Raw genomic sequence first — 25,617 nt, 5'->3', positions numbered from 1 at the left:
AAGACGCAACTTAAACCTGACACATGAATATCAGTAGCCATAACTCGTTGTTGTGACTTCCGTCGTTCCAAATAAGACGGATCGGAAAGAATTCCGTAAAAGGAATACCGTAGTAACTTCGAGAACTGATCGATCCATCATCAGACTAACATAACTTCTGCATTTAAACGGTGCGTACGCAAGAAAAGGAGAGAAGTGCCTTGACGCTGTCGCAAGATTTCGAAATAGAATTAAAATTTTTTTTTTTTTTTTTGGCTAGACCAATCGCAGAAATTGTTCCACACCTCTTATCTCTAACCAGATTGACAGATCTCAAAAACAATGATGTGAGAAGAAAATAGTAAGATTTATATAATAGTCTGAAATTGAACTTGAAATTTTTTGGAACGAAAAATTGAACAGATCAAGCCTAGTTTAGACAATTTGTAATTTGCAGCAGAATATATAAATTTTAGATGAATATTTATATGCAATTTAAAAGTAAATCTTTATTTTTCTCAGGGGATTACAAGTAATATCTTTACATATTGTATCTCCAAAAGAGAGAGAGGGTGGGAAAGTTTGATTTATCAACATATATAGAGCACTTACTTATTTTTGACGACTTAGCTAGAAAAGATAATAATGAGAAAGAAGAGAGAAATAGGGAGAGAGAGGATCCGTTTTATATTAGGGAGAAGACCGTAAATTACTAAATCGCGGCATCACGGAGATCGTATGATCGCGCAACGGGGCTCAGGCAACGGGATCTTCGCAAAACGGGCGACGGCGATGATGTCGCGACGAATGCGACAAAGGGCAGAGCCCGGTATCAATGGCCCCTGGCCGGTTTTGTAGGAACATCGTTTTGACAGAAGGGTGTCGTCACAGTTGGTGGAAGCGAGACGGCCGACGAAAGCGGGAAGGGTGGGTGGCGAACGCGGCTCTCTTCGTTTCTGAGGGTAACGCGAGATCTTTCTCTCTCTCTCTCTCTCTCTCTCTCCTCGAGTGTTACAATAAATCAACGGCGCGCTTTTGCAAAGCTCCACCCTCGGAGACCTTTGCTGTATATAAGCAGTATATACCATACATGATGCGACACCCCGTACCATGACGGTCCGACTCTGTCTGCCTTGGTCCTCATTGTGTCTAAAGTGGCCTGTCCGTCGATTTTGGAACGGATCGCTTTCTATAAACAATTTATTCTTTCAGCTCGCGTGACCAACCGTGAACGATTCGCATGGAGCTAAATTATCAATGAAATTAAGTAGCAGATAGATGACTCGCGTTTCGTTAGAATTGTTATTTATTCATAATTATTTATTTTTCTTCGATTACTATCTAAGATCATTAACATAACGTAACATTTTTTAAGAAAAAATTCATTGCGATTTAACTATAAAATTCGTAAAAGAAAGCAAACTTAAAAAATTTTGTATTTATTTTTTGAAAATTTCAAGCATTTTTTAGAAAGCTTTTAAATTAATGTTTAAATGTAACTTGTATATCTTTGCAAATATATTCTCGTTAATGTTTAAATGTAATTTCATTTTTAGCCAATGAAAATTGTATCCTTGTTGCGATCTTTTTTGTTACTAATATTAAAAATATTCATAGCACATAAATATCGTAAATGAAAATTACTCGTTAATATTATTTTTATTATGATGCATAACATTATGAAGAAACAGCGATAATAATAATAATGAATCGGTAAATAATGTCTGAGAGTAAGAAATCGGATAATATCTTATTCTGGCGATATGTTCCACACTTACGCAAGGGTTGTCGGGGACCGCGATCCTTCCGCGGCCAATAATCGGCGTCGATCCCAAATTTTGTGTCACTAGGCGTGCCTAGTTTGAGAGAACCGGCATGTTTGAGCAAACGGGGTGGACCCGCGATATAGGCCCTGCGACCCTTCGATATCGTTCGTTCATTCGTATCGGTTCTGCATCGACTTTTTCCGACTCCCCTGTTTCGTCCGCGCTTTGACTTTCCACGCCGATCGTCCATATTCCTCCCTACGTCCGCACTCGTGCTCCCTCGTGACAAAAAGGGCGAGAGCCCCGTGGCCGCAGCGACCGATTAATTCACTACAAAGGGGCTGCGTATCGCGCATCGAGCCCTCGACAGGCCCCTCTAAACCCACCTTCGGCCCTACTGCCAAGGGCGTCCCAGCTCTTATCCTTCTCCCGCCGACGCTTTTCGGGGGACGAACCGATCCTCCCTCCATAAAGAGGATTGGTTCGACCCCCGAAAGGCCGTTAGTAGCGGGAAATATTTCTATATAAGGTCGGGGTGAGCTTAGATTCGTGCTTAGTGAGTTTCGGACAATCCGTAGCACTATCGCGCTGATTATCCTATGTCCGCGAACGAGCGACGACGGTGAAGTTTCATAAGTGGCGATAGAAGTATTTACTGTTTTTGAACTTCCGCTAAGTCTCCAAAGATGTCCGAGCTGAGGACCAACGGCTTCTTTCGACCTTGGCATATTCCAGAGACCGCGAACAAAGCTTCCGGGATTATCGCCGTCGACGATACGCTCCATGACACGTCGTGCAACAGACAGGAGGAGGACGACGAGAGCGTCGTGTCTTCGGCGACATCGACAACCTCTACAACAAGCTCGACCATCGTGGAAACATCCGAAAAATATAACGATCGTCTCTTGAATCGAGATACGGCAGACTCGACATCGTTAAACGTTCGTCATCGCCGTTGCGCGAGGAGACGTCGAGGAAGTGAGTCCTCCGACGACGTGGCGACCAGTACTACGCTTTCCCTCGAAGGCGAGGACATTGTCGGGAGTACCGTGCAAAATGCGAGGAACAAATCACGTGCCTTCCGTTCGCAGCAGCCAGTCGATTCGACGTCTCCCGCGGTTCCTGCTCGCGATCCGGACGTGTTTAACGGTTCCAGTGATGTTAGTCCGCTGAAGTATCTCTCGACGCTCGAATTCCGACGACCGGAGGCTTTCGCATCGATAAGCGATGAAACTTATTCGATGGCGAATTTAGATATCGCTGGACCATCATCGGCCGCGAACTCGATGATCCCCGAGTTGTACTATGCCTTTACTGACTTTCATTCCGGGATTCATCCCGGAATACAATCTGTGGTTCAACCGGAGATTCTTCCTTCGGATTTTTATAATCGTTCCATGGAGGAAGCGGTGCAAATGGTGCACCGACAGGATGCTGTCGCCAAACAAATGAAGAAGATGCGTCCAAAGAAATTTCGCTGCCAGTACTGCGACGTAGCGTTCAGCAACAACGGCCAACTTAAGGGACACGTTCGCATACACACTGGTATATTAAAATTTTTTATATATTTTATCTGTACCAGTTATATGTATATGTAATCATTTGTTGAGTAAGAAAAAACAGCGATGCGTATGGAAGACAGTTGGAGAGAACATCTTTTTCAATATTTTTAAAATGATTTTAGTTTTCGACCCAAATAATTTTAATTTCTATCTTTTTTTATTTTACACATTTTATATATACAAGATTTTTCAATATAATTTATTTACGAAAAAAAAAACAATTTGCTGGAGAAAATAACGATGCATACAGAAAATATTTTTTGGAGAATATCTCTCTTCCTCTCTCTCTCTCTCTCTCTCTCTCTCTCCCTCCCTCTCTGAACATTTTTAGAAGATCGTTCTTTTTTCGTAATAATTTTAATTTTCAAGCAAAGTAATTTAAATCTCGGCTTTTTTCTTTTATTTTACAATATAGGTCTTTAAAGAAAGTTACAGAAAATAAATAACGATTATAAATATCGATGTATCAGCGTTTGCATCTTCCTATTAATATTACTATTAGCAACGAAAAATGTAGAGAAAGTAATTTATAAGCATTAAAAATTATTACTCATTAATGTATTTAATGTATATCGCGCCTCCACTCCCTGATTTTTTTATTATTTAAATAATCACAAATATATGTGTTAAGCAAATTTTCATTCAGGTAATAACAAATTTGTTCGCGTACATCCATGCCTCCTCTTGTTGAAAAAAATATTATCGGTCATCATTACAAGATTGTATCGCAGGCACAAATAATTACATTTTGAACAGGAATATGGCATGCTTTCCATTTGTTACAGGGGAGAGACCGTTCAAGTGTGACGTGGAATCCTGCGGAAAGTCGTTCACCAGGAACGAAGAACTAACGCGACACAAGCGTATCCATACTGGTGTTCGGCCTCACTCCTGCGTCGTTTGCGGCAAGCGATTCGGACGTAAGGACCATCTGAAGAAGCACACGAGGACCCACGAAGTTCGCGATCCTTATCGCGTTTCGGCGGCGGCATTAGGCATGTTCGCTCTGGGCCATTCGTTTCACCAAGCTACCGGACTTCCGCCATACATCTACCAGATCTGACGTCGGGAACTCGCCGGTAAAAAGATCTAACGTAACGATCCGTTTGACAAATTTGAAATTCTTGTACAGGGTATCCGTCTAGTATATATTACACCGCGAAATATATTATACGCTATATTTTGTACGATGTTAGGTGCGTCTTAGGTTGTCTTGAGAGTTTTAAATAGCACTGAAATATTTTCGATACTATTATTTACATTTAGAGAAAGATTTGCCGCCACGAATGTATTCTGCATCTCTCAACTATTATTACGTATTTTCCTGCAACGTGATGGCAATGTAGCGTAATGTAATGAATATATGAATGTAAATACTTATATATAATATATATAATGTAGATATATAGTCTCAGAGAATGCATACACATTTTATTATATATTTATTATTATTATATATATTAGATTTGTTATATATTTGAGATGGATTTATTGTTATAATTATATGAAACAGATATTTACAAATTAATATCGCTTAGTCTTCATTTCGCATTTATTCCCCTTAACGAGAACAGATATCTTCAAATTTCCCAATATTCATTTATAACACATTATAATTGTAGCGTTTTGATAAAGATTTGTTATATTGTTTGCCTTCGAAATAATGTTAATTCGTAAAGTACAAACGTGAAATGAATGTATTAACTTTATCCTTAGACGAGCAATATTTTATTTCTACAACAATTGACATATTTAAGTTAAACCTAATGATTTTATATTTATGTTATATTCTTAAAATATTTCCATAAAGAATTTTTACTAACATTCATATGATGACACATGATCAATTGTATAGTGTTAGAAATTTACAATTGCTTTTAATGATGTTTTTACTTACTTATATTACAGCTAAAAATAGTAATCGCAATACTTTTTTTTCGGGGTAAATCTCCACACTATTTCTCACCCAGATGAACGCATATTTAAATCAAGCAGCAATATAACGCGTCCATCAACGTTACCATCAGGACCACCACCATTTTCCCGGCGATTGAATTCAAGATGGCGTCACCAACTGCAACCCCTCAAATAATAGAGAATCCCCTTGCTCGTTTATACGATGCGCTGTAAAGAACGTAGGGGGAAGAACAGTAGGTTGCGCCCTTTCGTTCTCGAGAACACACGCACGGTTAACATACGCGTGTTTGTGTCTGTACTCTTTTTCCGCCTTTTTTTCATTACAATACGTTTTTATGGGATGTTTCGCGGTTGCGTCTGTGATTTTGAGGGAAATACGAAAGGGTGAACCGAGGGTTTAAAAAGTTGGCTGCGATTAATATTTTTCAAAAATTCTGTATGTATTCTGTTCGAGCCTTTCGTTTTTATTACTATTAAAGTTTTGCAATAGCTTGCAAAATATATTTCATGAATATATATATTCCAAAAGTTAACGATATCATATAATTTTCTGCTTATTTCATATATAACTTATAAAAAAAGAAGAAAAGAAAGTGGACGTTTGTGAAAAAAAAGTTTTAATATATCCTTTGGGAAGTAATATAATCTAGAAAAGAATACGATTTTATCATCTCTACTTGAGCGTCTTAATTCGTTTAACGTATCTTTCCTTTTAATTATCATTCCCATTGAAATGAAAATTATCGTTTCGGCATTTTTAATCTTTTTTCCAATTTCAAGTCTAATTTAACAGATTATATATGTAAAGGGGATTATAGGATAATATTGACATCCGTAATACGGATACGAGATCGCAACTGGCAAAATTGAATAATCCGGGGCTACTGTGGTAGCTTAACGTTAAGTGTGTCAGATTCTCACACGGAGAGTTTCGGTAGCAGAGTTTTCGATAGAGGAAACCCCGCTGGGACATTCGTCCAAGCTCGTTGACACCCCCCTACTGTCCTACAGATATATGACTGCGAGCCCTCTAAAGTTCTTTCTCTAGAGCGTGAATCTTTCTCCCTGCTATGTTTCTCTCTCTCTCTCTCTCTCTCTCTCTCTCTCTCTCTCTTTTTCCCTCTTAATTCACTATACTGAGTTTCAGTGTCCTTTTCGTTGAGGGTACAAAACTTTTCAGACATTCTCTTAATAAGCGATTTTTAGTTGCTTTCAGATAAATGTTCTCGCCTAATTTTATATTTTTAATTTTCAATTTAAAAAAAGAAGTATTAAGAATGTATTGATTTTAAATTTCACTTTCCAAGTTGACGGTCCTCTCGCTTTATTCGTCTTTTTTCTATCTTCTTTTCTTTTTTACTGTCCTCTTCAGGTAGTTCGCGTCGATTCGGACTGTCGCAGATTTTATTATCGGAGGGTAGCTTTAGACTAAATGATTGCTTAAACGCTTCCGGATTATACCTACCTTAATCTCAGATTACATAATCTTTCACCATTAAGCCACCATTTGACACGAAGAGAGATTTGCTGCCACTAATGTTGCATTTTTCACCCAACGCAAACGGATTGTCTTCTCTGAAATTTATTTTTATAAGACGCAAGAAGAGAGTAAAGATTTCACAAATTTATTCAAATTATAATAATTTTTCTATATGTAATTTGGCAGTTTGATTATTTTCAACATTGAAGCTGGAGAATAGCTGAAAATGAACATTCAGAATACAGCGACCTGTTCACTGTAAATCATTTTCTAAAAATTCAGACACATTTTTGTCTGAATTTTTAGATCTAGATATCTAAATGAAACTTCAAATAATCTGTCTCAATCATCAGAATAGTTTTCCTAAAAGTTTGAAAGAGTCTGAACATTCAGACAACATTCTGTCTAAAAATTTAGACACTTCGTTTGAAGTTTTAATCAGTTTTTTTTTTTTACAGTGTTATTCTTTCACTAATTGATCGAATTGTTTATTACGTCCATAACACGTTACGCATACTCGTGTATTTCGTATAACGGTTGGACTCAGTTATCGTGAGTAATCGTTTATATCGTTCTCTACCTGAACCGAATTTATAACCGTTGAAAACGATTCGTAATCCCCGTCGTAATAGCTGTCGCGCCGAGGAAATCGCTGTCATCGAATACAAATTCTTCCGTTTTCCATCGTCGCCGTTCATTCTTCTCGTCTCCTCCCGTCGATGCGCGTCCAAATATCATCTGTGTCGAGCGTATCTTTCGCGCAGCAACGCACGCCGCGGGTGGGCCTGTATATGTCGGAATGTTTGCCCGCGTCATTGTTGCGCGTTCTGACACTCGATACGAATTCTTCCGACCCGGTTTTAAAAAGCGTTTAGGTGCCCCTTATAGCCGGTTCACCTTCCCTCCTGCCTTTACGCGACATATTCCGCTTTTACGTCCCGTACGGATCACACGCACTTTCTCAGATGCATGTGCAGAGGACGAGAGTATTCTCGCGCTCACCCGGGAAGCACACCCGGGGCGCCGCTGACTTTCTGATATATGGATCTCTGTGTATCCATTACTATGGTAAAACACAATACCAAAAATTCCTCTTACGATACGTTTTCTAATTTAACTTTTTTTCTATTAGGGAATTATCGATATTTGTATTTATGAATTATGGTATTAAAATTGACATTATTGGCGAAGAAATTGAGAGATGCTTAGTTTGATCGACGTTATATATTCACCAAAAAGGCCCATTCATGCTAGACGGAAGCACGTCTCGTTCTACCCCGTTACAACGCGGTGCGGCTTTTGCACGCGTTCATATTGAGAAGTGGTATATAGAGGCTATTTGTCGCGCTTGTTAGATCTCATGCACGCTTATGTAGCACTTGTCAAAAGCTAATTGTTAGTTATCATGAACATCGCTACTTAGAATTCATTATTAGATTTAATCATGAATAGGTATACATCGGCATGTAGATATAATTCGTTTTAATAATTTGAGTGGTTCCCACTTATTGTTAGACTTCATTTAACCATCATTTAATGACTCTTTATACACTTATAACATTTGCTATACGTTTGTTTTTGGAAAACTGTTACAAATCCAAATTGAAAAAAAATATATTTATCGAAAAAAACTAGTTGAAAATAGAAGCAAGTTAAAATATTGTTTTAGAAAATAAAAAAGTCTTAAGAGTAAAAAAATTCGAAATATTTTATTTAAAAATTATTGTGCGTATTGATTGATTTATCACGACAAGTCCTCTAGATTGTATCGTGATTTACTGACAGCCTATAAGCAAATGTTAGCTTTCCAATGTTGGGTTTGTTTAAAAATCTATTTATATCAAAAAAATTAATATTATCTATTAGAGAGAAATAAAACTATAAAATAAATGAAATAAATAGATGATTAAAAATCCATAAATCGATATACTGTACAATTAATGTAATTTACATATCTTTTTATTCTGGAATTCTTCATCGTTATAGAATTATTATGAATGTCCCCCCCCCACCCCTCCATAAAAATAATTAGAAATATTAAATTACAAAATGGAAAATTTAATTACAGTTTATTGTTAATTACAATTAATTAGTTAAATTAGCCGAATATATAATATTCTTGAAACTGTTAATAAGATTATTCCAGTTTAGAATTTTATCGCTTTTGCAACAAGCGTTTCGAGAAACAGCTTCTACAAGTCTTAAATTATGTCAGGAGACACATTGCGCCACTGAATCACACGATTTTTTTTATATAAATCGGAGTATTAATAAATCCAAGACCATGAAAAGCATATTGGATCGATTGAAAAATCATGCTGCTCAAAGTCTTCGGCTTATCATTATACGAGTCAATGGAACGGCTCGATCTCGGGTCGCGTACTCTTGACTGAGGAATCGTCTTTTTTTTTTTTTTTTTCTTCTCCATTATCCTTCCCATTCTTCTGAGACTGTCGGGCGTCAAAAAATGGGGGCCTTAGTGTGGGCGGGTGGCTATTCGAATCTCCAAGGAGAGATGAATGAAAGCCAGAAGTCCATTCACGGGCGCACCTGACTCCGAGCGTCGAGTCGTGAGAATCGATCCGTAGATTTTTCAAGATCTCTTTCTTCCGCGTTCTGGGGCACCCCGTTTGAACATCTTCGGGAATAAAGAGTGCGATGCACGGCAATTTTCTCCGCAGCGACGTTCCTCGTCCCACGATTACGTTTGTGTTGCGCCTGCAAGGCTAGATTTTACGTACGTCGTTCTTCTATCGAAAACGTATCGTCACTTTTATGGTTCGTCGGCTCATCTTTACCGAATTTATTTTTAATAATAAATGCTTTTATTAACTGGCTATGTATAATACTTATCTTCAGAAATAGAGAGAGTTCGATTAATAAATTCAAATATATAGAAATTTTAAACATATAATAAATATGCGACAATTTTCAAAAACTTGATAAAAAATTGATTGTAAAATTGATCTGAGAGCCAACAAAAGATTACGCCAAAAAAAAGCGGCGTTCGGCACCTGTCGCAGTATTTTGTATGAACTCGTTCCTATCATTCTGAAACTATATACCTGAACAATCCGAAACAAATTAAGCGCATACAATGAAAAATTCAGTAGAACCGTTGACTACCGAACTCTTTATTCTCGTACGTTCCGGAAATTTAATTCGACACGCATTAATTAATCTGTACCATGTTGATAGCCTAAGAAAGATTGATTTCGTGAGAATATACAGTGGACCTCTTATTGTATATCTTCTCTTGAAACTTATATAGAAAATAATTATGTATGTCATTGTCTGTATTCACTTTTTCATAAAGTAGAAACTGAGAATTATTTAATATTTTGATTCGATAGTTAAGCGAGAATTTTCTTATGCGATAATTCTATTTATTATCATTGATTGAAATTAGAAGCAATATGAGATATGATGAAAGTTTTTTGTATTTTTTTATAATATTTATTTTTCACTATGTCTTTTTATTAAAATTTTCTATTTTTATTTTTTAGTTTAAGAGAAATTTAAAAAAGAAAATCTTTGCAAAGTATATGCAAAAGTATTATAGACGGTGCTACTATTATATATGATATTACAGAAATAGAATGTCAAATTAAAAATTAAAAGCAAAAAGAAAAGTAAATAAGTGTTTCGGCATTTTCTTCTAAAATTTATCTTTTTTATTCGTCATTTTCTTCATCCGTTTCTTTGCCAATGTCGATCTGCTCATCGTTTTCTTCAATTTTATCTTCGTATTCCTTTAATTTCTCAGACAAGTCTGTGAGATGTTTCTTCTTCTTATCCTTCCTAGGTAGCCACGGTCGCGGTGCTCGGAACTCAAGATCAATTTTCTGCTTTTTATCGCCACTATCGCAGTGCTTTCTGATTCTCAGTAAGAATATATTCGGATTCTCTTCCAGATCAATTAGTCTTTTTACCTTTGATCTTCTATCTCTCTCGCTTTCCAGGTGAGAAGCTGCAGAAATTTGTCCAATGTTATCGCCATCTTTTACATTCGGATACAACTTGAGCGTATGACATCCCGTCTCATCTCGATCGCGGATTTTCTTCATCGATGATGTATCTTCCCGAGAAGTACGACAGAGTTCCAAACTTCCATTGGCCATGTCGAACGCGATGCTGTCATTGCATTTTTTTAAGTTTGACGCAGATTCTTTTACATCTACCTGGCCGACGCATTCGCACGGAGGATCGTACTCTTCTTTGACCGACTCCTTGTGCATTCTAATGATGACACGATTGTCATTGATGACAGCTTCGATCTCTTTGTACGGCTGTCTTTTTCTAACAATTTCCGATACAATTTTGTCAGTCGGAGCTTGTTCCTTGTTTGACATTTCGAGTTTCTTCTTCAACCTCGATTCGCTTCTGCTCTTTGAAGAATACTTGCTCATGCTATCTCTTGACATAGAAGTTGTCGTAGCACTTATCGGTCTCCGTGAAGAGATCCTGGATACATTTATGCAACAATTGGAGCATTTCGGAGCGATCGATGATAAGTACGGGGATGGAATATATTGTGAATATGATGGAGCATAACGAGAATTTTTTAAATCAATGCGGCGGGAAACTTTGTCTCTGGATATGATGCGTTTCGGTTTTTCGACAGTTCTGGATTGCACGTAGCATTGAGCCGCGTGACCTCGCGATTGATACGAAGAACTGGATGGACGAAAGCAGTAAGGTGAACAAGGTGCTTGCGATCCGGTTGATCCAGCGATCAATGAAGGCTTCTTCAATATAGGACAGCCGCAATTGTAAGTTGTTACAATCATCCTTACTATTTCTGTTTCATTATGAATGTAAATAACTGAGCTTGTTGAGTCACATGATGATGGAGTATGGAATTTCGAGTAAATTTAGATCGAGTTATATTGGGATAATGACATGTCAATGATTTGTTGAAAAAAGCATGGATCTGCGACATGAATTTGTTTTCCAATACGTAATGAATATGCCTGATTGAAGAATCGATTTTAGCAAACTATACGAATCATAACCACATTTTCGAAAATGGGACCTTAAATAAATAGATATGTTTTGCCTTCAATAAAGATTATTTCCGGCAAACTCAAAATTGCAAGCGAAAATGCAGTCTTCTAACGATAAAAGTAAATATGAGAACAGATTTTTATTAATTAAAAACAGGTTTTGATTAAAATTATACTCAAGAATTAGCCCCTGCTGCTTGGAATTTAACGCTTAAAGAGATAAATAATATTTTCCTAATAAGAAATACAGATGTGTTTATATTATAAGATCATCTTAAAACGCTTTAACAAGATGTATGCCTCTGTCCTCCAATGTCCCATCTGTCATCCTCGTCATCTACACTCGCTAAGAATGCCTGCTCAAAATATTACCAAGAAATCGGGGCAGAGATGATTAGCAATCAGCTCATCATTAGATTAGAAAAGGATAAAAATAGACAAAGAAAGAAACGGACAGAATGGGACCCACCCTGCGACTGCGTTGAAATTCAAAGACCGACAAGCAAAAGGGGCCCCAAGATAATCAACGCAGATTGCGATGACCGCATTGTATTTCGCGTCCATTCGACATCCCGTTTCGATGAAAAGAAGGAATCCCCTTATAAGTCACAAACAATCGGCTATAAGGTTTGTCCTCGTGTCTCTTCAAATTTTAAGAAATTGATAATTCATCACTTAATAAAAACAGATCAATGTTTCGATTCGTAAATCGTAAATCAGAAAAAGAACTCAAATTTTTTAACATTTCATTAACTCTCAATCTTTCCAATATAAAATTTTTATTAAGAAAAAAATACATAGTAAAAAAAAAGTATTAAAATGGAAGATAAAGAAGACAATTTTCAATTATAATTTTGATCCGTTTCCCGAGAAGAATATATGATTTAAATTCCTATAGATCGAATCGTGCAGGGACGAACAGGATAGCCATCAATGCAAGACCATCACGGTTTATCCGCAATTTACCTCAGGCTCTCAAGAAGTATACAGTGATCACATAACAGAGGGCAATCAAAATATCTTCTTACTAAGGATAAAAAAGAAAGCGGAAGATTCTGAACAAAAAAATAGAAACGTCGAACTTGAACTAAGAACGCCCAAACCGCCAACGCCGTTACCTGCACCTGCGCCTACGGCTGTATCTGCAGTTGCACCATCGCAACCCGTTGTCGATTCAATTGTAGAAGATGTACAGAAACCGGACATCCCGGAAGAAATTATAAAGAAACCGACAAAAGTGTCCAAAAGCAAACGAAAAAAGAAAAGAAAGTAGTAACTTAACAGTATTACAATGGTAACGTATCCACATATTTTGTTCTCGTTATAAATCATATTAAATAATTTAAAATAAAAATCTAATGTAATAGTATCAAATTATGTAAATATCTAATGGAAAAAAAAAATGATTTCAATATCCTTTTCCATGTTCTATATTTTGCACATTTTTCAGTTTATTTAATGTTTATGTAAAGGATGCATTTATTTCATTAGAGTTTATAGAAAGAGAAGATATTTACGATATCAGTCGAGACAGTAAATTGAAAATCAGTGTAACTCGAAAAATTTTCCGGGATTTTAAGGAACATGAATATCATGAATATCTGGACCAGGTTTATTGGTAGCCGCATCGATGACATTCTGAAGAAAAGATTAGAATTTCCTCAATGACTATGTAGATGGATCCTCAATACATGCCAGATAGGCGTGAATGCGTAAAGACGTGCGAAACTCAATGTGCGCCCGGTTCATTCATCCTTTCCAACCGACCAACCGTGCAAAACCGTTTCGTTACGGCTCGCCAGATGAACCTCTCGTTCGGGATTATTTCCTATCTTCTTCGTGACTCCTTTCCTCCTCGTACAAAGTCTCAATGGGCCTTACGACGATCGATAGCATAACGTGTCTCTGGAGACCGCGTTGTTGAATCCTACGGCATTATCGTAATTGCTGTTAACTCCTTTCAGTCTTTCCTTTATGTCGGTGACGGTAAGCGGCCAACTTGTTCATCGAAGAATAAAGAAGGCTACTGTGACTTGTCAGATGTCGAAATTCACAATTGTAAATTCTGCGATCTTTATATTTGTAATCTAGATCAATCGAAAATATGAATAAAGGCGCATATGTGCTTATCCATTCTTGATAACATTGAATATCATTTTTATTTAGTTTAATTTTTCTTTTTCCAGTAGAAAAGAATTTGTCCACCGTTAAATCAATCGTCAGAGATACGATACGAATGATTCTTTATTGAGTTTAGTTCACGCTATGTCATTTTATAAACGATTTCGAGAATACTTGAACAATTTTAAACTGTCCCCATATTTCCTCGGTATTGTCACGAGGATCCTCTCGAGGTCGTCACAGTCGGCGAATCATGATTATGCCGCGAACGTCGTCCGCGATATCCTATGATTTCAACGTATAAAGTTGGACACACAAAGAAAGAAGGATAAATGTGTCGCGATTATCGATGCGTAGAGGGAGCGTATGGACGCACAATACAGAGACGCGGGGTAAGAAAATGCATGGGCGGTTTCGTAATCGTGAATGGCGTGGGAGTTCATAAAGGTGTCGTTCGCATTCTGTGTGGTCGCGCGTTTAAGAACGGTGACAATGACACCGGCCAATAAATTAGGACGCTACGAAGAATGAACACGTTCTCGATATACACGCGAAGAAACAGCGTGACGAGCAGGAGCGGTCTCGCGGCGGTGAGTGAAAAGCTACTCGTTTTCCCGTACTAAAGAGAAGCCTGCGGTCGTTGATGAATGGAGCGACAAGTGACCGCGATATTATTATACGTGGGACGGCTCTCGAGTTATGGAAAGGATCTCGGCGCGCGAGATCGGGCCCGTTTTAGGGATGAAAGAGCGGCGATAATTCACGAATCACTTGGAAGACGCGTAAAATGGAGATTTTTTTTCGCACGATTCAACGTGAATAAAATTGAGCTTGCGGCATTTTGATTAAAAAAAAAATTTTCGTGTTAGAAATATTTCTTGCTCCTCCATACATAAGTATATCATCGTCGATAATATTTTTATCTTTGGATGTGATGATTTTATTTTCTTTGGTCTGATATAAATCGCTGATTTTAAATCCTCGCAAACTCGCTCGTTTCTCGCGTTAATGGCACTAATCGTCATTGACAAGGAAGGAATAAATAAATCAGCGATCGTGCGTTCGCCACAGGTGGTGACGCGCACGATCGTCCAGGGTGGTCTGTCGATTTCTCGCATTGTGGTATCGAGAACTGCTTCGTATCCGCAAACGAAGGATAGGGGAGGGAAAGCCGTAATATCATCATTATATTACGTCACACAGATGCGCGGATCGGGGGATCTCGAGACCAGCGTTTTTATATTGCGGTTACGCCGTCATTGTACGCCCTGGTATCCAAAAAGGGTCCTTGGAGGACTCCCGTCGAGAGAAGGTCTGCGGCAGTCATCGGGGTTGCTGATTGGCTGATTCCCCTGTCAACAGCTATGGTAATCTGTACACATTTCCTGCATATCTTTCCTTTCCGATCTCTGATCATCACCTGCCGACTCCGCAAACGAGACGTCTTTGACGAAATTTGAACAATATGTCACATGGATAAATTTAAAGATCATTACTGAGTTTTTTGTATAATGTATATATTGTATAAAAATTGAATAATATATAAAAATTGTTTTAAGAAGAGAAAGTATAATTTTTGTTTAAATTAAATTAAATTATTTCTGCGCATATATTTTCGAATATATTAAATAATTTATAAAGCAAATATTGCTAGGCTAGAAGATGAAAATTATGTTTAGTACTTTAACTCACTCTGAACATTGTGACACTCGTAATCGCAAAATATCGAACATCTCAATCAAATTGGCATAAATGGCAGTCATATTGCTAAAAGTAAATATGTTTGTCTAATTTTCTGTATAAAATTTTAGAAAAAAAAATTAATAGTAGTAGTTGGATCTGATAAGAAGGAATCGTGGGCGATAAACCGTTCCTGTTATCGAGAAAACGAGGGAAAATGTTGACGAATCATGCTGGAACCGCTAATAGCTTTGACGGTGCTGAATTGTATTTTCATGTTCAGTTCGACAGTCACGACCTGTGCGTTATGGTAATGATCCGTTCCAAACTATTTTCCTATTTAAATTTTAATCTATTAAAATATTAATAAAATTCTCATTATTATGCAAGTTATGATTATGCCATCACATTAATAATTTTATATATTAGGTGGCAATATCAGGGCCACCGTTGTTGCGCCAGGAAGACTGCTTGTCAATCAAGAGCTGATTTAAAAAGATCGAAGAGCTATATCTTACGAACTGCCAAAAAATCAGAAAAATCAGACTTTAGTGGCAATGGTGACGTTAACGTTGTCAGCAATTCTAATAGAAACGGTAGTCGCGAACGCAGAAATAAAAATGGTCAGAAGAAAAAATCTAAGAAGAGTTTGAGATATTTGGCGGAATATCAGAAGAAGAGCGAAGGGAAAATGCCACTTCCGTAATTGCATTTTTCATATATACTATTCTTTTTTCCTTTTATTTAATTTTTCTTTTTTGCGTGTTCTTTATTTTATCAATATTATTATGCGTCATCGTTTTATTAGATTTGCATTTTAGAAATAGATTAAAAACAAAGAAGCTTGATGAAAAAACAAAAATGTCGGAAGCTTCTCAGACACTAAATGATACGAAATCGACAGTCGTAATGGAATTTTCAACAGTCCAAAAAGTCGTGCAGATTGTTGACGATTCAGACGTTAATCCAATGCGACCTCCTTTCAAAGATATTGTCATTCAGAAAGATACGATGGACAGAAAACGTGATTGTAATGTTGAGCAGAATTTCGAGAGCAATCTAGCCGAAAATTCTTAACAAATTCTTAACAAGTTAATAGATTAACGATATAACTCACTATATAGATATCGTAGATATTAAAATTAGAATTAATATTGTTATAAAATTAATACAATATTTGACATAATTTGCTTTATTTGTTGTCGCGTTTATTTTTATTTGCACACTTGTAAATGTGAATAAATAGCTTTTCTTAATTCATAAATGCTAAGATATTTCAAAGACTATATATATGGATTTTTTATGTACTTAACAATATCGCTGTCGGTTCTACTAAACGTTTAACACGTTCTCTATTATTTTTCGATAATTTAATTTGATTTGCACATTTCAAGTTTATTTTCGATTCTTGGAAACAAATGCTGTCAGATACCTCAAGATCTTTTAGAGACATATTTGCTTTTGTCTGCTTCTAAAATTCCGTTGTTGTTCTTGCTGTTCAGAAAACTGTCCGACTTGTTGTAATTATTGGAACATTTGACCGGTCCGTTACATATTGGCGAAGTTCTCCTATCCTTTTTTAAACATCGACATGCGTTTCTACCTTCTCCCAATGATCGATCATATATTTTTTCTCTGGGACACGAACGATGGTCCCGTCGTTCTTCGTCATCGCGTTCGAAGCACGAGAAATCCTTAAATCGTCGTGCACGAACTGAATCAGCTTTCACGCATCTCGAAAAATCACGCGAACGTACTTTACGGTGTTTCACGATCGACTTTCTGCGTACGCAACACTCGCTCGAATCCACTTTCCTAAGATTTTTCGAAAATTTTGGAAAACTAAAAGGAAAAAGGAAAAGACTAATTTGATAGAAGAAGCATGCGGAATATGCTCTAGCATATTCTTACGGATCAGTGACTGCTGGCTGTTACGAAGTCGTACCATACCGAAAAGAGAATGCACCAGATACATGTTATGCAGGCGCTGTTGCATATGGTAATGCAGTCCACCATTTCGCGAGTCGACGAAAACTTTACATTTTGCGATTCTTAGAACGACGTTTCATGCTCTGACAGCTGAATCCAATTTTTCTAGATATAATGATGGAATTTCCAATGCAATTATTAATAATGACACCGCTATAAATTGTGCTAGAAGCATAACAACGTAACGATAACGCGTGAAGTATAGAAAGAATCATTGGTCATCGCGTCCGTCAGTTGTCAACCAGTGATGCAACAAATTACAATGAATAATTAATTACAACCGAGAAAATGTAATTAAATCTTTCATTAGTTGAATGTTACGTCAAATCGTTACATCTTTCAATCCCCATCATTAATTCCCAAATGAATTTGAGATGTTAAAGATTATCGAGTTATGTAGCTGCGCCTATCTCACGCTTTTGTATTCAAAATACGAGTTTTGCTCATTTACATCTGTTTATGAATCGACAGGCACTTTGATTGAATATTTTGCAAACTTTAGCAGCGTTTAAAGTACAGCAAATTTTCTGATATATGTATAACATGGGAACATCATTCAGAATATATCAAATAAATTACACTCGCGTTTTATGCGTCTTGACAAACGTTGCACAATCAATTCTTAATATGCACTCATCGTTATAATTTTATGTTGTAATTTTACGATTGCTCGAGTAGGTTAATATACGGCTTTTAAAATATTCTTTCGGGGAACTCTTTGTATTTATATAATTCCGCAATTTTCGCAATCGGATGCACGGTGCATTGATTACCTTAATCACAAGTTATGCTATCAAAGTCGGATATCTTGAAAACACGGCGTACATAAATAGTAATGGATATGTTAGTGACTATGATTCTGGCCTATTTGACCATTTTTGGGCCAATTTTGTAAAAGTTATAGTAAATAGAAGGTATTTATAGTCAACTTCTTTAACTTATTCGTTTTCAACCAAAATATTCAGATTCGACATCGGCGATATATCTATTTTATCATACTAAAAACATCTATGCATGATTAGATTATAAAGCAGAAAGCATATTGATTCTGAAAAATATAGGGAAACTATTTAGAAGTACTTAAAAGTAAGACTGAAAGGAAATTCATAGATTAATTGTATTCACTTGTCGATATCAAAATTAATTTTTAAACACAAGGATGTCAATTTTGCACGCAATTTTGTTTGTGAAATGTATTTTTGTAATTTTAAATCAACAATGGCTCCAATAATACATGCGCTAAGTAAAGGCTTTAGTTTTATTTTATCGGATTCCGATTTGAATTAAAAAAATTAAAAATGTTTTGATAAAATTAAAGGTTTAATAAAATAAAAATAATTCTTCTTCGGGTTACGCTTATTTCAAAATATACAACTGGCTACTTTCGCGCGAGATCAATGATCGAAATCGAGCAATCGTCATTGCAATCAGGTCACGTTGGCTAAGTTTCATTATGAAAACAATGAGACGAGCGGTGTGCATTCTCTACTTAAATTCACGCACGTTGGATGTCACACGTGTGTACCTGGATATTATTCTTATGTACGCGCGCAGTATGTTGCATATGTATACGATATCTCTATGGTGGGGAACTTGCTAACTATTGCTAAGTCGAGAAAGAGAGGAATCGCTCTGCTGCGAGCAGATAGAAATGCTGAACGCCAGAAACGGTGGAAGGTACATCTTTACTCGTCAAACTGGGCTGCACAGTGCAACGCATGAAATTTTTACGAACATCACGACATTCCGGCTGCGATTTATTATTAACTTTTATATAAAAAACAAATAAGTGTCGCAATACTCTGGAGACTGATCCTCGAATCCTCTTTCAATCCGTAAGTAACTGCAAAACACGCACATTGCTCATCGTAAATATATGGAAACATAACAAAAATTATGCATTTCCTTTCATTTATAAATTTCCACAAAATTAATTTTTTTAGAAAAAACATATTTTTTATAAAAATCTAAATATATATTTTATAGAGAGAGAGAGAGAAAAAGAGAGCTATTTGATATTAAAATTTTTTTAAATTGATTTTATAGAAAAAGATACGCGAGAGTAGATATAAAAACATTTATTCAAATAGTTTTCCTTCACTTCACATAAACATTAAAAATGTTTAATATATGTATATCTCCATTATAATTTAATCGACCTTATAGACAACAAAATCGATTCTAGATTCATCAATAATAATAATAATAAAAAAAAAAAAAAATGTACAATCGTTTGTTTATTTCAATTCTCAAAGCTTTATCTTGTAATTATTTCTTACCTGATTATATACTACTAGTTGTTACTTTTATCCGAAAATGTTTCCTTTCTTCCGCAGATGAAACTTCTCTTATATTTATTGAATAATTTTCATCAGTTTAACAATAATGTTATTTGTGTTATGTGATACAATTATGAAAAAGTGGAACGGACAATTTGGAGTAAATTATTTATAATTTAGATTTTAAATGAACAGTTATTCCAATTTCTCTTGAATACTATTAATTACTATTAATTTGCGGAAAAAGATCTGAGATCGAAATCAATTGACCGATTTACAAGTGCCAGTATTATTCTCTCTTTTCATTAATAAAATTGATTGTTAAAAGTACGAAAATTCATCAGTTGTAATGATTAGAAGCGACATCCGCGCTGTTTTCTATATTTAACGCAGAGTATAAGCAAAAGAAGCAAATATTTAGCCACGTTAAAAGTTAAAAATCCAATCCATTAGTGTTAAAACAATTTTATTAAATTTTAGCTCTTGTAAATGAAAAGGATAAGCATATAAACGCAGATTGGAATGCAAATACTGAAAGTATCGGCATTACGTTTCTTTGTACACGTCGTGCAATTCCATGATAATAATGGAGAAGTGTAATGGCCGATTGTAAACTAATTGGTATTCGATCGGTTTTCGCAAAAAAAGAATGCTTTCGAAATTTGCCAATAATTCGAACGGGCTTGCGAGATCGAATTCGTGTCACGTACGCGTTTCTTTTCCCGACTCGCCTGTATGTTATTTCCTATTACTCCCGCACCTTCGTTTCTCAAGCAAATATTTTAAAGAGGTAAACATCGTTTGTGACGCCGAGAATGGATGAGGTCATATTTAGCAGCAGTAATAAATCACGTTATAATATGTGGACAATATAAAGGATGTGCATATATTTTTTTGTGCAATATGAAAAATAACGCTATGACATTATGACAAATTAAATGAAATATATGAAGCTGCAAGGAAGTACGAAAATGAGAATCATAAATGTCGGTATAAAATAGATAAAAAGTATGTAGTGTATCTCTTTCTTTATCATTATGCGTGTCTTCTTGTATATTCTCTCTTTTCAAATTCTTCCAAATTCTTTGAAGTCTGCGTTATGAGTAATCCGTTCATCAAATGGTATTCGGAATTGGAGATTAATTATTTGTTCGCTAAAATGAGAAAACTAAACAAAGACATATGACCTAATGCTATCTTTACTTATCCTGATAAGAAAAGTGCGAAAGTAAACAATAGATTAGATGCAATCTTTTATATTTATATCATCAAATATTGTACATTGATGCCGAAAGAAATGACATGCATTTATTCAAAGTAAAAAATTGCAGTGCTGTAGCAAATAAAAATTGTTTAATTTTAAATTTACGCTGCAGAATAAAAAGACAAATGTCAAAATTATATATACAAATAAACAGAGTAAGAATATATATATATTATCGGATTTTTTCCTCTCTTACCGGATTTTTACTCTCTAACCGAGTTCCACAATTCCCGCATCGTGGCTAGACAACAATATCGATTTAGTTATTGTTTCAGAAAATCATGACGTTATTACCACCAACGCCGGCACAACGGAAACGGATGGACAAGGAGCTCCCACCTGATCCGGATATGAGAGAAAGGGATATCAGAGCGCTTCGAGAATGGCTATCTAAACAATCGCACTTGCCAAATCACATAGGTGTTTGTCCGTAAATTATTCTAATCATCGAAACGAATGTATGATACGTGTTTTCGATAACAGTACTCTTTATAACAGTATCTTCTAATAATATAATATTCAAGTTATTGAGAGCATCGCGCATTTTTTTTTTAATAAGATCTATGACAAAAATAGAATTGATGTTTATCAAAAATTAGGAAAATAACATTTTTGACAACAATATTAAAATCAGGTAAAGAATATATGTCTAACGCGCAAAAAGCTTGCAACGTATCTTATACAAAAAATATATAAATCACGCATACGATTTTACTGATTGTAGACGATGGCAAGCTGGGGCGATTTCTTTACAACTGCAAGAACAGCATCGAGAGATGTAAATTAATACTGGAAAGATATTATACCGTTCGAACATCCTTGCCGGAATTTTTCACTGTTCGCGATCCGCTATCTCGGGATATTCAAGACTCCGTTGGCGTAGTGTAAATAAATCTTACATTCTTTCGCGCGATTCCAAATAATTTTTGAGAAAGAATTATTAGAATACCCTCCTGGGGTTGCGGAACAAATCGAAAAGTTTCAAATAAATTCTCACAGTATTATAATACGTTCTTAAGCAAATATTTTTATTAGAAACTACTTCGTCTTGCCGTCGTTAACCGAGGAAGGATATCGTGTCAGCATCTTTCGGTTACGCGACACCAACGTGGAGAAATTCTCGTTTCAAGCGATAGTCAAACGTATTTTAATGATACTCGATGCTCGTTTATGGGAGGAATCCTGCTTGTCCAATATTATGATCATAGATCTTGAGGTATGGATTTCTCTACTTTTTTTTCTCTATTATGCCTAATTTTTCGTATCAGAAATATAGTTATCAACAGATATATATTTGTATGCTAAATATTCCTTGACTTACTGGGTTTTGAAACTTAAAATTCGTTAGCATAGTGGTAGCCATTAAATATAAAACATTTATTGCTTTAATAAGGTAATCACATTTTTTTTTCTTTTTTTATAATATATTGTTCATATTTTAAGAAGAAAGTGCATATGAAGGATTGGGTGTGGAGCTAGGGGATGAAATATGGAAGGCTAGATTGCACTTAAGCGCCGAGTATATTGAGTGCACTCTCACTTACAAGTTACACCACTGTGTTACGTTACGTCAAAAGCAGATGAAATCGCGCGAGGCGCGATCATTTATAAAGTCTAGTTTCTAGTAAATGAAAAATAGATATAAAAAGATCAAGGAACGCCTTTTACAGTCTTTAACTTTCATCATTTTCGGATATATTAATTACACACGCACGCACGCATTTTCAATTATCAAATATTTAGCATCGGTAACATAAATCTCCTGCAATTTATCTTTTTAGGGATGTAGCACGGCACATTTTGCAAAATTTATTCCGACACAATCTATCGTAAGACGGGCGATGTTGGCAGTGCAAGATAGCATGCCTTTCCGATTGTCTAGCGTTCATTTTCTTAATGCACCGTCATTCATTACTAATATTGTCAACGTACTTTATCCACTCTTGAAAGAAAAACTGATTCAGAAGGTAAACCAAAAATGTATACAAAGTCATAAGTATATAAGATAAAGTACAATTTAAAAATGAGTTGGAGACACGCGAGACAATTCTCATATTTGCAGTTTCACATACATAATGGCGACGGAGAGGAATTATACGCTTATATGGATAAAGATATACTTCCCAACGAATGGGGTGGCAAGGCAGGCACGTTTCAAGAATTAAATGGTAAATATAATCTTTTATTTATTATCAATTTATAATTAATTCATTTCTAAAATGTTTCTCGCTACTATAAAACGTTTTCTCGCGCTTTGTACAAAATATTGTTTATAATAAATAGTATCATAATTAATAAATATATTAATTGTGAAAGTTTAATACGTTAGGTGTTAGGCAATTGATTTATAATATTATTTTTACACGCGCCATACAGCTGCCTGGCAAGAGAAAATTGAAAAGAACAGAGATTGGTTTTTGCGGGACGAGAAACTGAGTCGTACGAACGAGAAGGCTCGTTTACCAGAATCGAAGAGGTCCTGCCTTCTAATGGAACTTGAAGGAACTCAGGGTTCATTTCGAAAATTAAACATAGATTAATGCTAGTTTTATTATCAAAAGCATATTCATACATCAATGGATCGAAGAATTTTATTGATTTTCAAAACTATTTTTTAATCCGATTAAATTGCAGATTATAATTATTAGAGATTATAGTTTATGCACACAGATTATAGTTTTCGACAACTTACAGAAAAATGTTAAATCGTATATGTATATGGCGATTTTTACAATAGTAATGATAGTTCTGGCAATAATTTTGTATGATTTTATATTTCAAAAAATGTAAATTTCAATTTAAAATAACGAAGTTATTTAAAAATAAAAGTAAAGTTATATGTCCATGAATTTAATTTTACTTTAATGCTGTTTAATTTAGTGTTCTCTTTTTAATACAATAAAGAAACTAATTTATTATTAAAAGCGTAATTTTCTATTTTTGCATAAAGGGAGATTTAAAATTTTATTTTTGTTTGCATCAAGCTCCTATTCTAAATTAATTGTTCTATATCAGTTCATTATCCGATGCCCGGACGAGGCGACGAGTTTTTATTTGTTCCCTATTTGATGACATTGATCTCGAGATAGCGCCACATACTTCTATGCTTATCGTTGTCAGATGTATGTTGCTTGATCTGATAAATATCAAGTATATTAAAAAATTTCCACCACTTTACTATAATATTTATATGTATTTAGTAAGAGTAATTTACAATAGCAACATTATTATAAAAAATTTATTTTACATTTTGTGCCTTATTATATGTTTAAAAAATATAACAGTACTCGATGACTTGATGTAATAATAAAAGAATTAGATTAAAAAGTTCAATTTTAAATAAATGTTACAATTATTTAAAGAAAAATGCTAGAAAGAGAAAATATCAATAGATGATTTTATTTTTTAATATCACTTTGATTTATATTATATGTTACGAGTAAAGATGATATATAACACAAAGTAATTGTGCAATTATTTGTAAAATATGCAATTTTTACATTATCGAATAAAAACATCTCAAAAAGAGTCGCACGCTGCAAATTGCACGACCTAGATACGGTTATCGATATAATAATGGACGTCTAATCGTCTATGTGTTAGATTGACGGCTAAATCAATTTATTCCGGCAATTTATGCCAATTTATTTTATGCAACTTAAAGATCGTAAGAATCGTAAAAAGCGTTTTATGTGTCTTTCATAAAAAAATTTCATATACTCATAAATTATGATATATTATGTATATATTTCTCATATGCATGTTCAATTATATATTAATATTATATGGTATTAATACATCGTGCTTATTTCAATGTAATGAACATTTTGAGCTGTTATACTAATTCAAAAGAAAGAAAAAAGAATCTATTAATATTTATTTTTAGAAAAAAAATAGATTAGTTAATTTAATTAATTTTCACTAATTCTTGCACTTTGTACGCTATTGCCTTATCTGCATGCGAGCAAGCTATTTTCTAAATACGAATGAACAATGTTGCTCTAAAAAGATTTCACATTATACAAAAAAAATATATTTATTTAAATCTATCTTTGATTAAGCTACAAATTTATTTTAATAAGCAGACTTGGTTCACATTTTATGAGAAATTCAATACACTAGTTGTTTGCGTGACAAGAATTCATTAATTCTTCTTTACATCTCATTAGATGTAAAGTTAAAAAATAATATTGACGTCGTGTTTGAAATATTTCTTCCTGATATTCAAATTTTTTAAATTAATTTCCTGGATTTACTTATGCTGTCGCGCTTACTTATAATGGAAAACTTTAAAAAATTGCTATAAGCTAAAGACGAAGTAGAAAAGAATCGCAGTACAAAGCACAAAATAAAATATCGTGGCTCTAAAACGACGCCTAAGGCAGCTTAGCGACTGTCGCCATGTACAACGTTGTCTTCTTTCGTCCTCGCTTAACTAACTTAATAAGCTAATGATGCACCGAATAATGTCTCTGTTGAATCTACTTTGATGCCTCATGCCGAATACGGCGTCAGAGACGAGATTTATTTGTCACTCGTATCGTTGAAGAGCGTTGAAATCGCGAAGCGCATCT

The 25,617-nt window shown here is 35.1% G+C and overlaps 5 protein-coding genes and 1 pseudogene across 7 annotated transcripts; 4 read left to right on the top strand and 2 right to left on the bottom strand.

Annotated features, from left to right (window-relative positions):
* The first annotated feature begins 2,431 nt into the window (after positions 1 to 2,431).
* Positions 2,432 to 4,379, top strand: LOC138934590 (uncharacterized). Its single transcript, XM_070298524.1, has 2 exons — positions 2,432 to 3,290; positions 4,093 to 4,379. Exons 1-2 carry the CDS (start codon positions 2,432 to 2,434, stop codon positions 4,368 to 4,370), a joined length of 1,137 nt encoding a protein of 378 aa, XP_070154625.1. The 3' UTR covers positions 4,371 to 4,379.
* Positions 4,380 to 10,378: 5,999 nt separating this feature from the next.
* Positions 10,379 to 11,494, bottom strand: LOC138935186 (uncharacterized). The gene has a single exon (XM_070299610.1). It carries the CDS (start codon positions 11,492 to 11,494, stop codon positions 10,379 to 10,381), a length of 1,116 nt encoding a protein of 371 aa, XP_070155711.1.
* Positions 11,495 to 11,808: 314 nt separating this feature from the next.
* LOC138935184 (uncharacterized) lies at positions 11,809 to 12,983 on the top strand. The gene is made up of 3 exons (XM_070299609.1): positions 11,809 to 11,830; positions 12,003 to 12,337; positions 12,609 to 12,983. The coding sequence occupies exons 1-3, from the start codon at positions 11,809 to 11,811 to the stop codon at positions 12,981 to 12,983; spliced, it is 732 nt and encodes a 243-aa protein (XP_070155710.1).
* A 2,758-nt stretch (positions 12,984 to 15,741) lies between these two features.
* LOC138935183 (uncharacterized) lies at positions 15,742 to 16,588 on the top strand. Its single transcript, XM_070299608.1, has 3 exons — positions 15,742 to 15,821; positions 15,941 to 16,213; positions 16,339 to 16,588. The coding sequence occupies exons 1-3, from the start codon at positions 15,742 to 15,744 to the stop codon at positions 16,586 to 16,588; spliced, it is 603 nt and encodes a 200-aa protein (XP_070155709.1).
* Positions 16,589 to 16,944: 356 nt separating this feature from the next.
* On the bottom strand, positions 16,945 to 17,570 carry LOC138935182 (uncharacterized; annotated as a pseudogene).
* Positions 17,571 to 19,082: 1,512 nt separating this feature from the next.
* Positions 19,083 to 23,790, top strand: LOC138934770 (alpha-tocopherol transfer protein-like). 3 transcript variants are annotated; one of them, XM_070298840.1, is made up of 7 exons: positions 19,083 to 19,335; positions 21,307 to 21,463; positions 21,768 to 21,927; positions 22,079 to 22,259; positions 22,825 to 23,010; positions 23,106 to 23,211; positions 23,420 to 23,790. In XM_070298840.1, exons 2-7 carry the CDS (start codon positions 21,325 to 21,327, stop codon positions 23,581 to 23,583), a joined length of 936 nt encoding a protein of 311 aa, XP_070154941.1. In that variant the 5' UTR covers positions 19,083 to 19,335; positions 21,307 to 21,324; the 3' UTR covers positions 23,584 to 23,790. The 3 variants fall into 3 exon arrangements, with proteins under 3 accessions (XP_070154941.1, XP_070154942.1, XP_070154940.1); XM_070298839.1 differs by having other exon boundaries at positions 19,085 to 19,335; positions 21,319 to 21,463; XM_070298841.1 differs by lacking the exon at positions 22,825 to 23,010 and having other exon boundaries at positions 19,084 to 19,335; positions 21,319 to 21,463.
* The last annotated feature ends 1,827 nt before the right edge of the window (positions 23,791 to 25,617 follow it).

This window comes from Polyergus mexicanus, unplaced genomic scaffold, assembly GCF_030449975.1.
Source record: "Polyergus mexicanus isolate NDT 795.1 unplaced genomic scaffold, iyPolMexi1.0 SCAF_7, whole genome shotgun sequence".
Lineage (NCBI taxonomy): Eukaryota > Metazoa > Arthropoda > Insecta > Hymenoptera > Formicidae > Polyergus > Polyergus mexicanus.
This window is presented reverse-complemented; position numbering and strand designations above follow the sequence as displayed.

Bases quoted from the DNA above. Each gene is read 5' to 3' on its own strand.
- LOC138934590 (XM_070298524.1), top strand. From the start codon at position 2,432: ATGTCCGAGCTGAGGACCAACGGCTTCTTTCGACCTTGGCATATTCCA. The intron at 3,291-4,092 runs GTATATTAAAAT...CATTTGTTACAG, and splicing joins ACACGTTCGCATACACACTG to GGGAGAGACCGTTCAAGTGT.
- LOC138935186 (XM_070299610.1), bottom strand. From the start codon at position 11,494: ATGATTGTAACAACTTACAATTGCGGCTGTCCTATATTGAAGAAGCCT.
- LOC138935184 (XM_070299609.1), top strand. From the start codon at position 11,809: ATGCAGTCTTCTAACGATAAAA. The intron at 11,831-12,002 runs GTAAATATGAGA...CGCTTTAACAAG, and splicing joins GCAGTCTTCTAACGATAAAA to ATGTATGCCTCTGTCCTCCA. The intron at 12,338-12,608 runs GTTTGTCCTCGT...AAATTCCTATAG, and splicing joins CACAAACAATCGGCTATAAG to ATCGAATCGTGCAGGGACGA.
- LOC138935183 (XM_070299608.1), top strand. From the start codon at position 15,742: ATGCTGGAACCGCTAATAGCTTTGACGGTGCTGAATTGTATTTTCATG. The intron at 15,822-15,940 runs GTAATGATCCGT...TTTATATATTAG, and splicing joins GTCACGACCTGTGCGTTATG to GTGGCAATATCAGGGCCACC. The intron at 16,214-16,338 runs GTAATTGCATTT...TTTTAGAAATAG, and splicing joins GAAGGGAAAATGCCACTTCC to ATTAAAAACAAAGAAGCTTG.
- LOC138934770 (XM_070298840.1), top strand. From the start codon at position 21,325: ATGACGTTATTACCACCAACGCCGGCACAACGGAAACGGATGGACAAG. The intron at 23,011-23,105 runs GTAAACCAAAAA...TCATATTTGCAG, and splicing joins AAGAAAAACTGATTCAGAAG to TTTCACATACATAATGGCGA. The intron at 23,212-23,419 runs GTAAATATAATC...CGCGCCATACAG, and splicing joins CACGTTTCAAGAATTAAATG to CTGCCTGGCAAGAGAAAATT.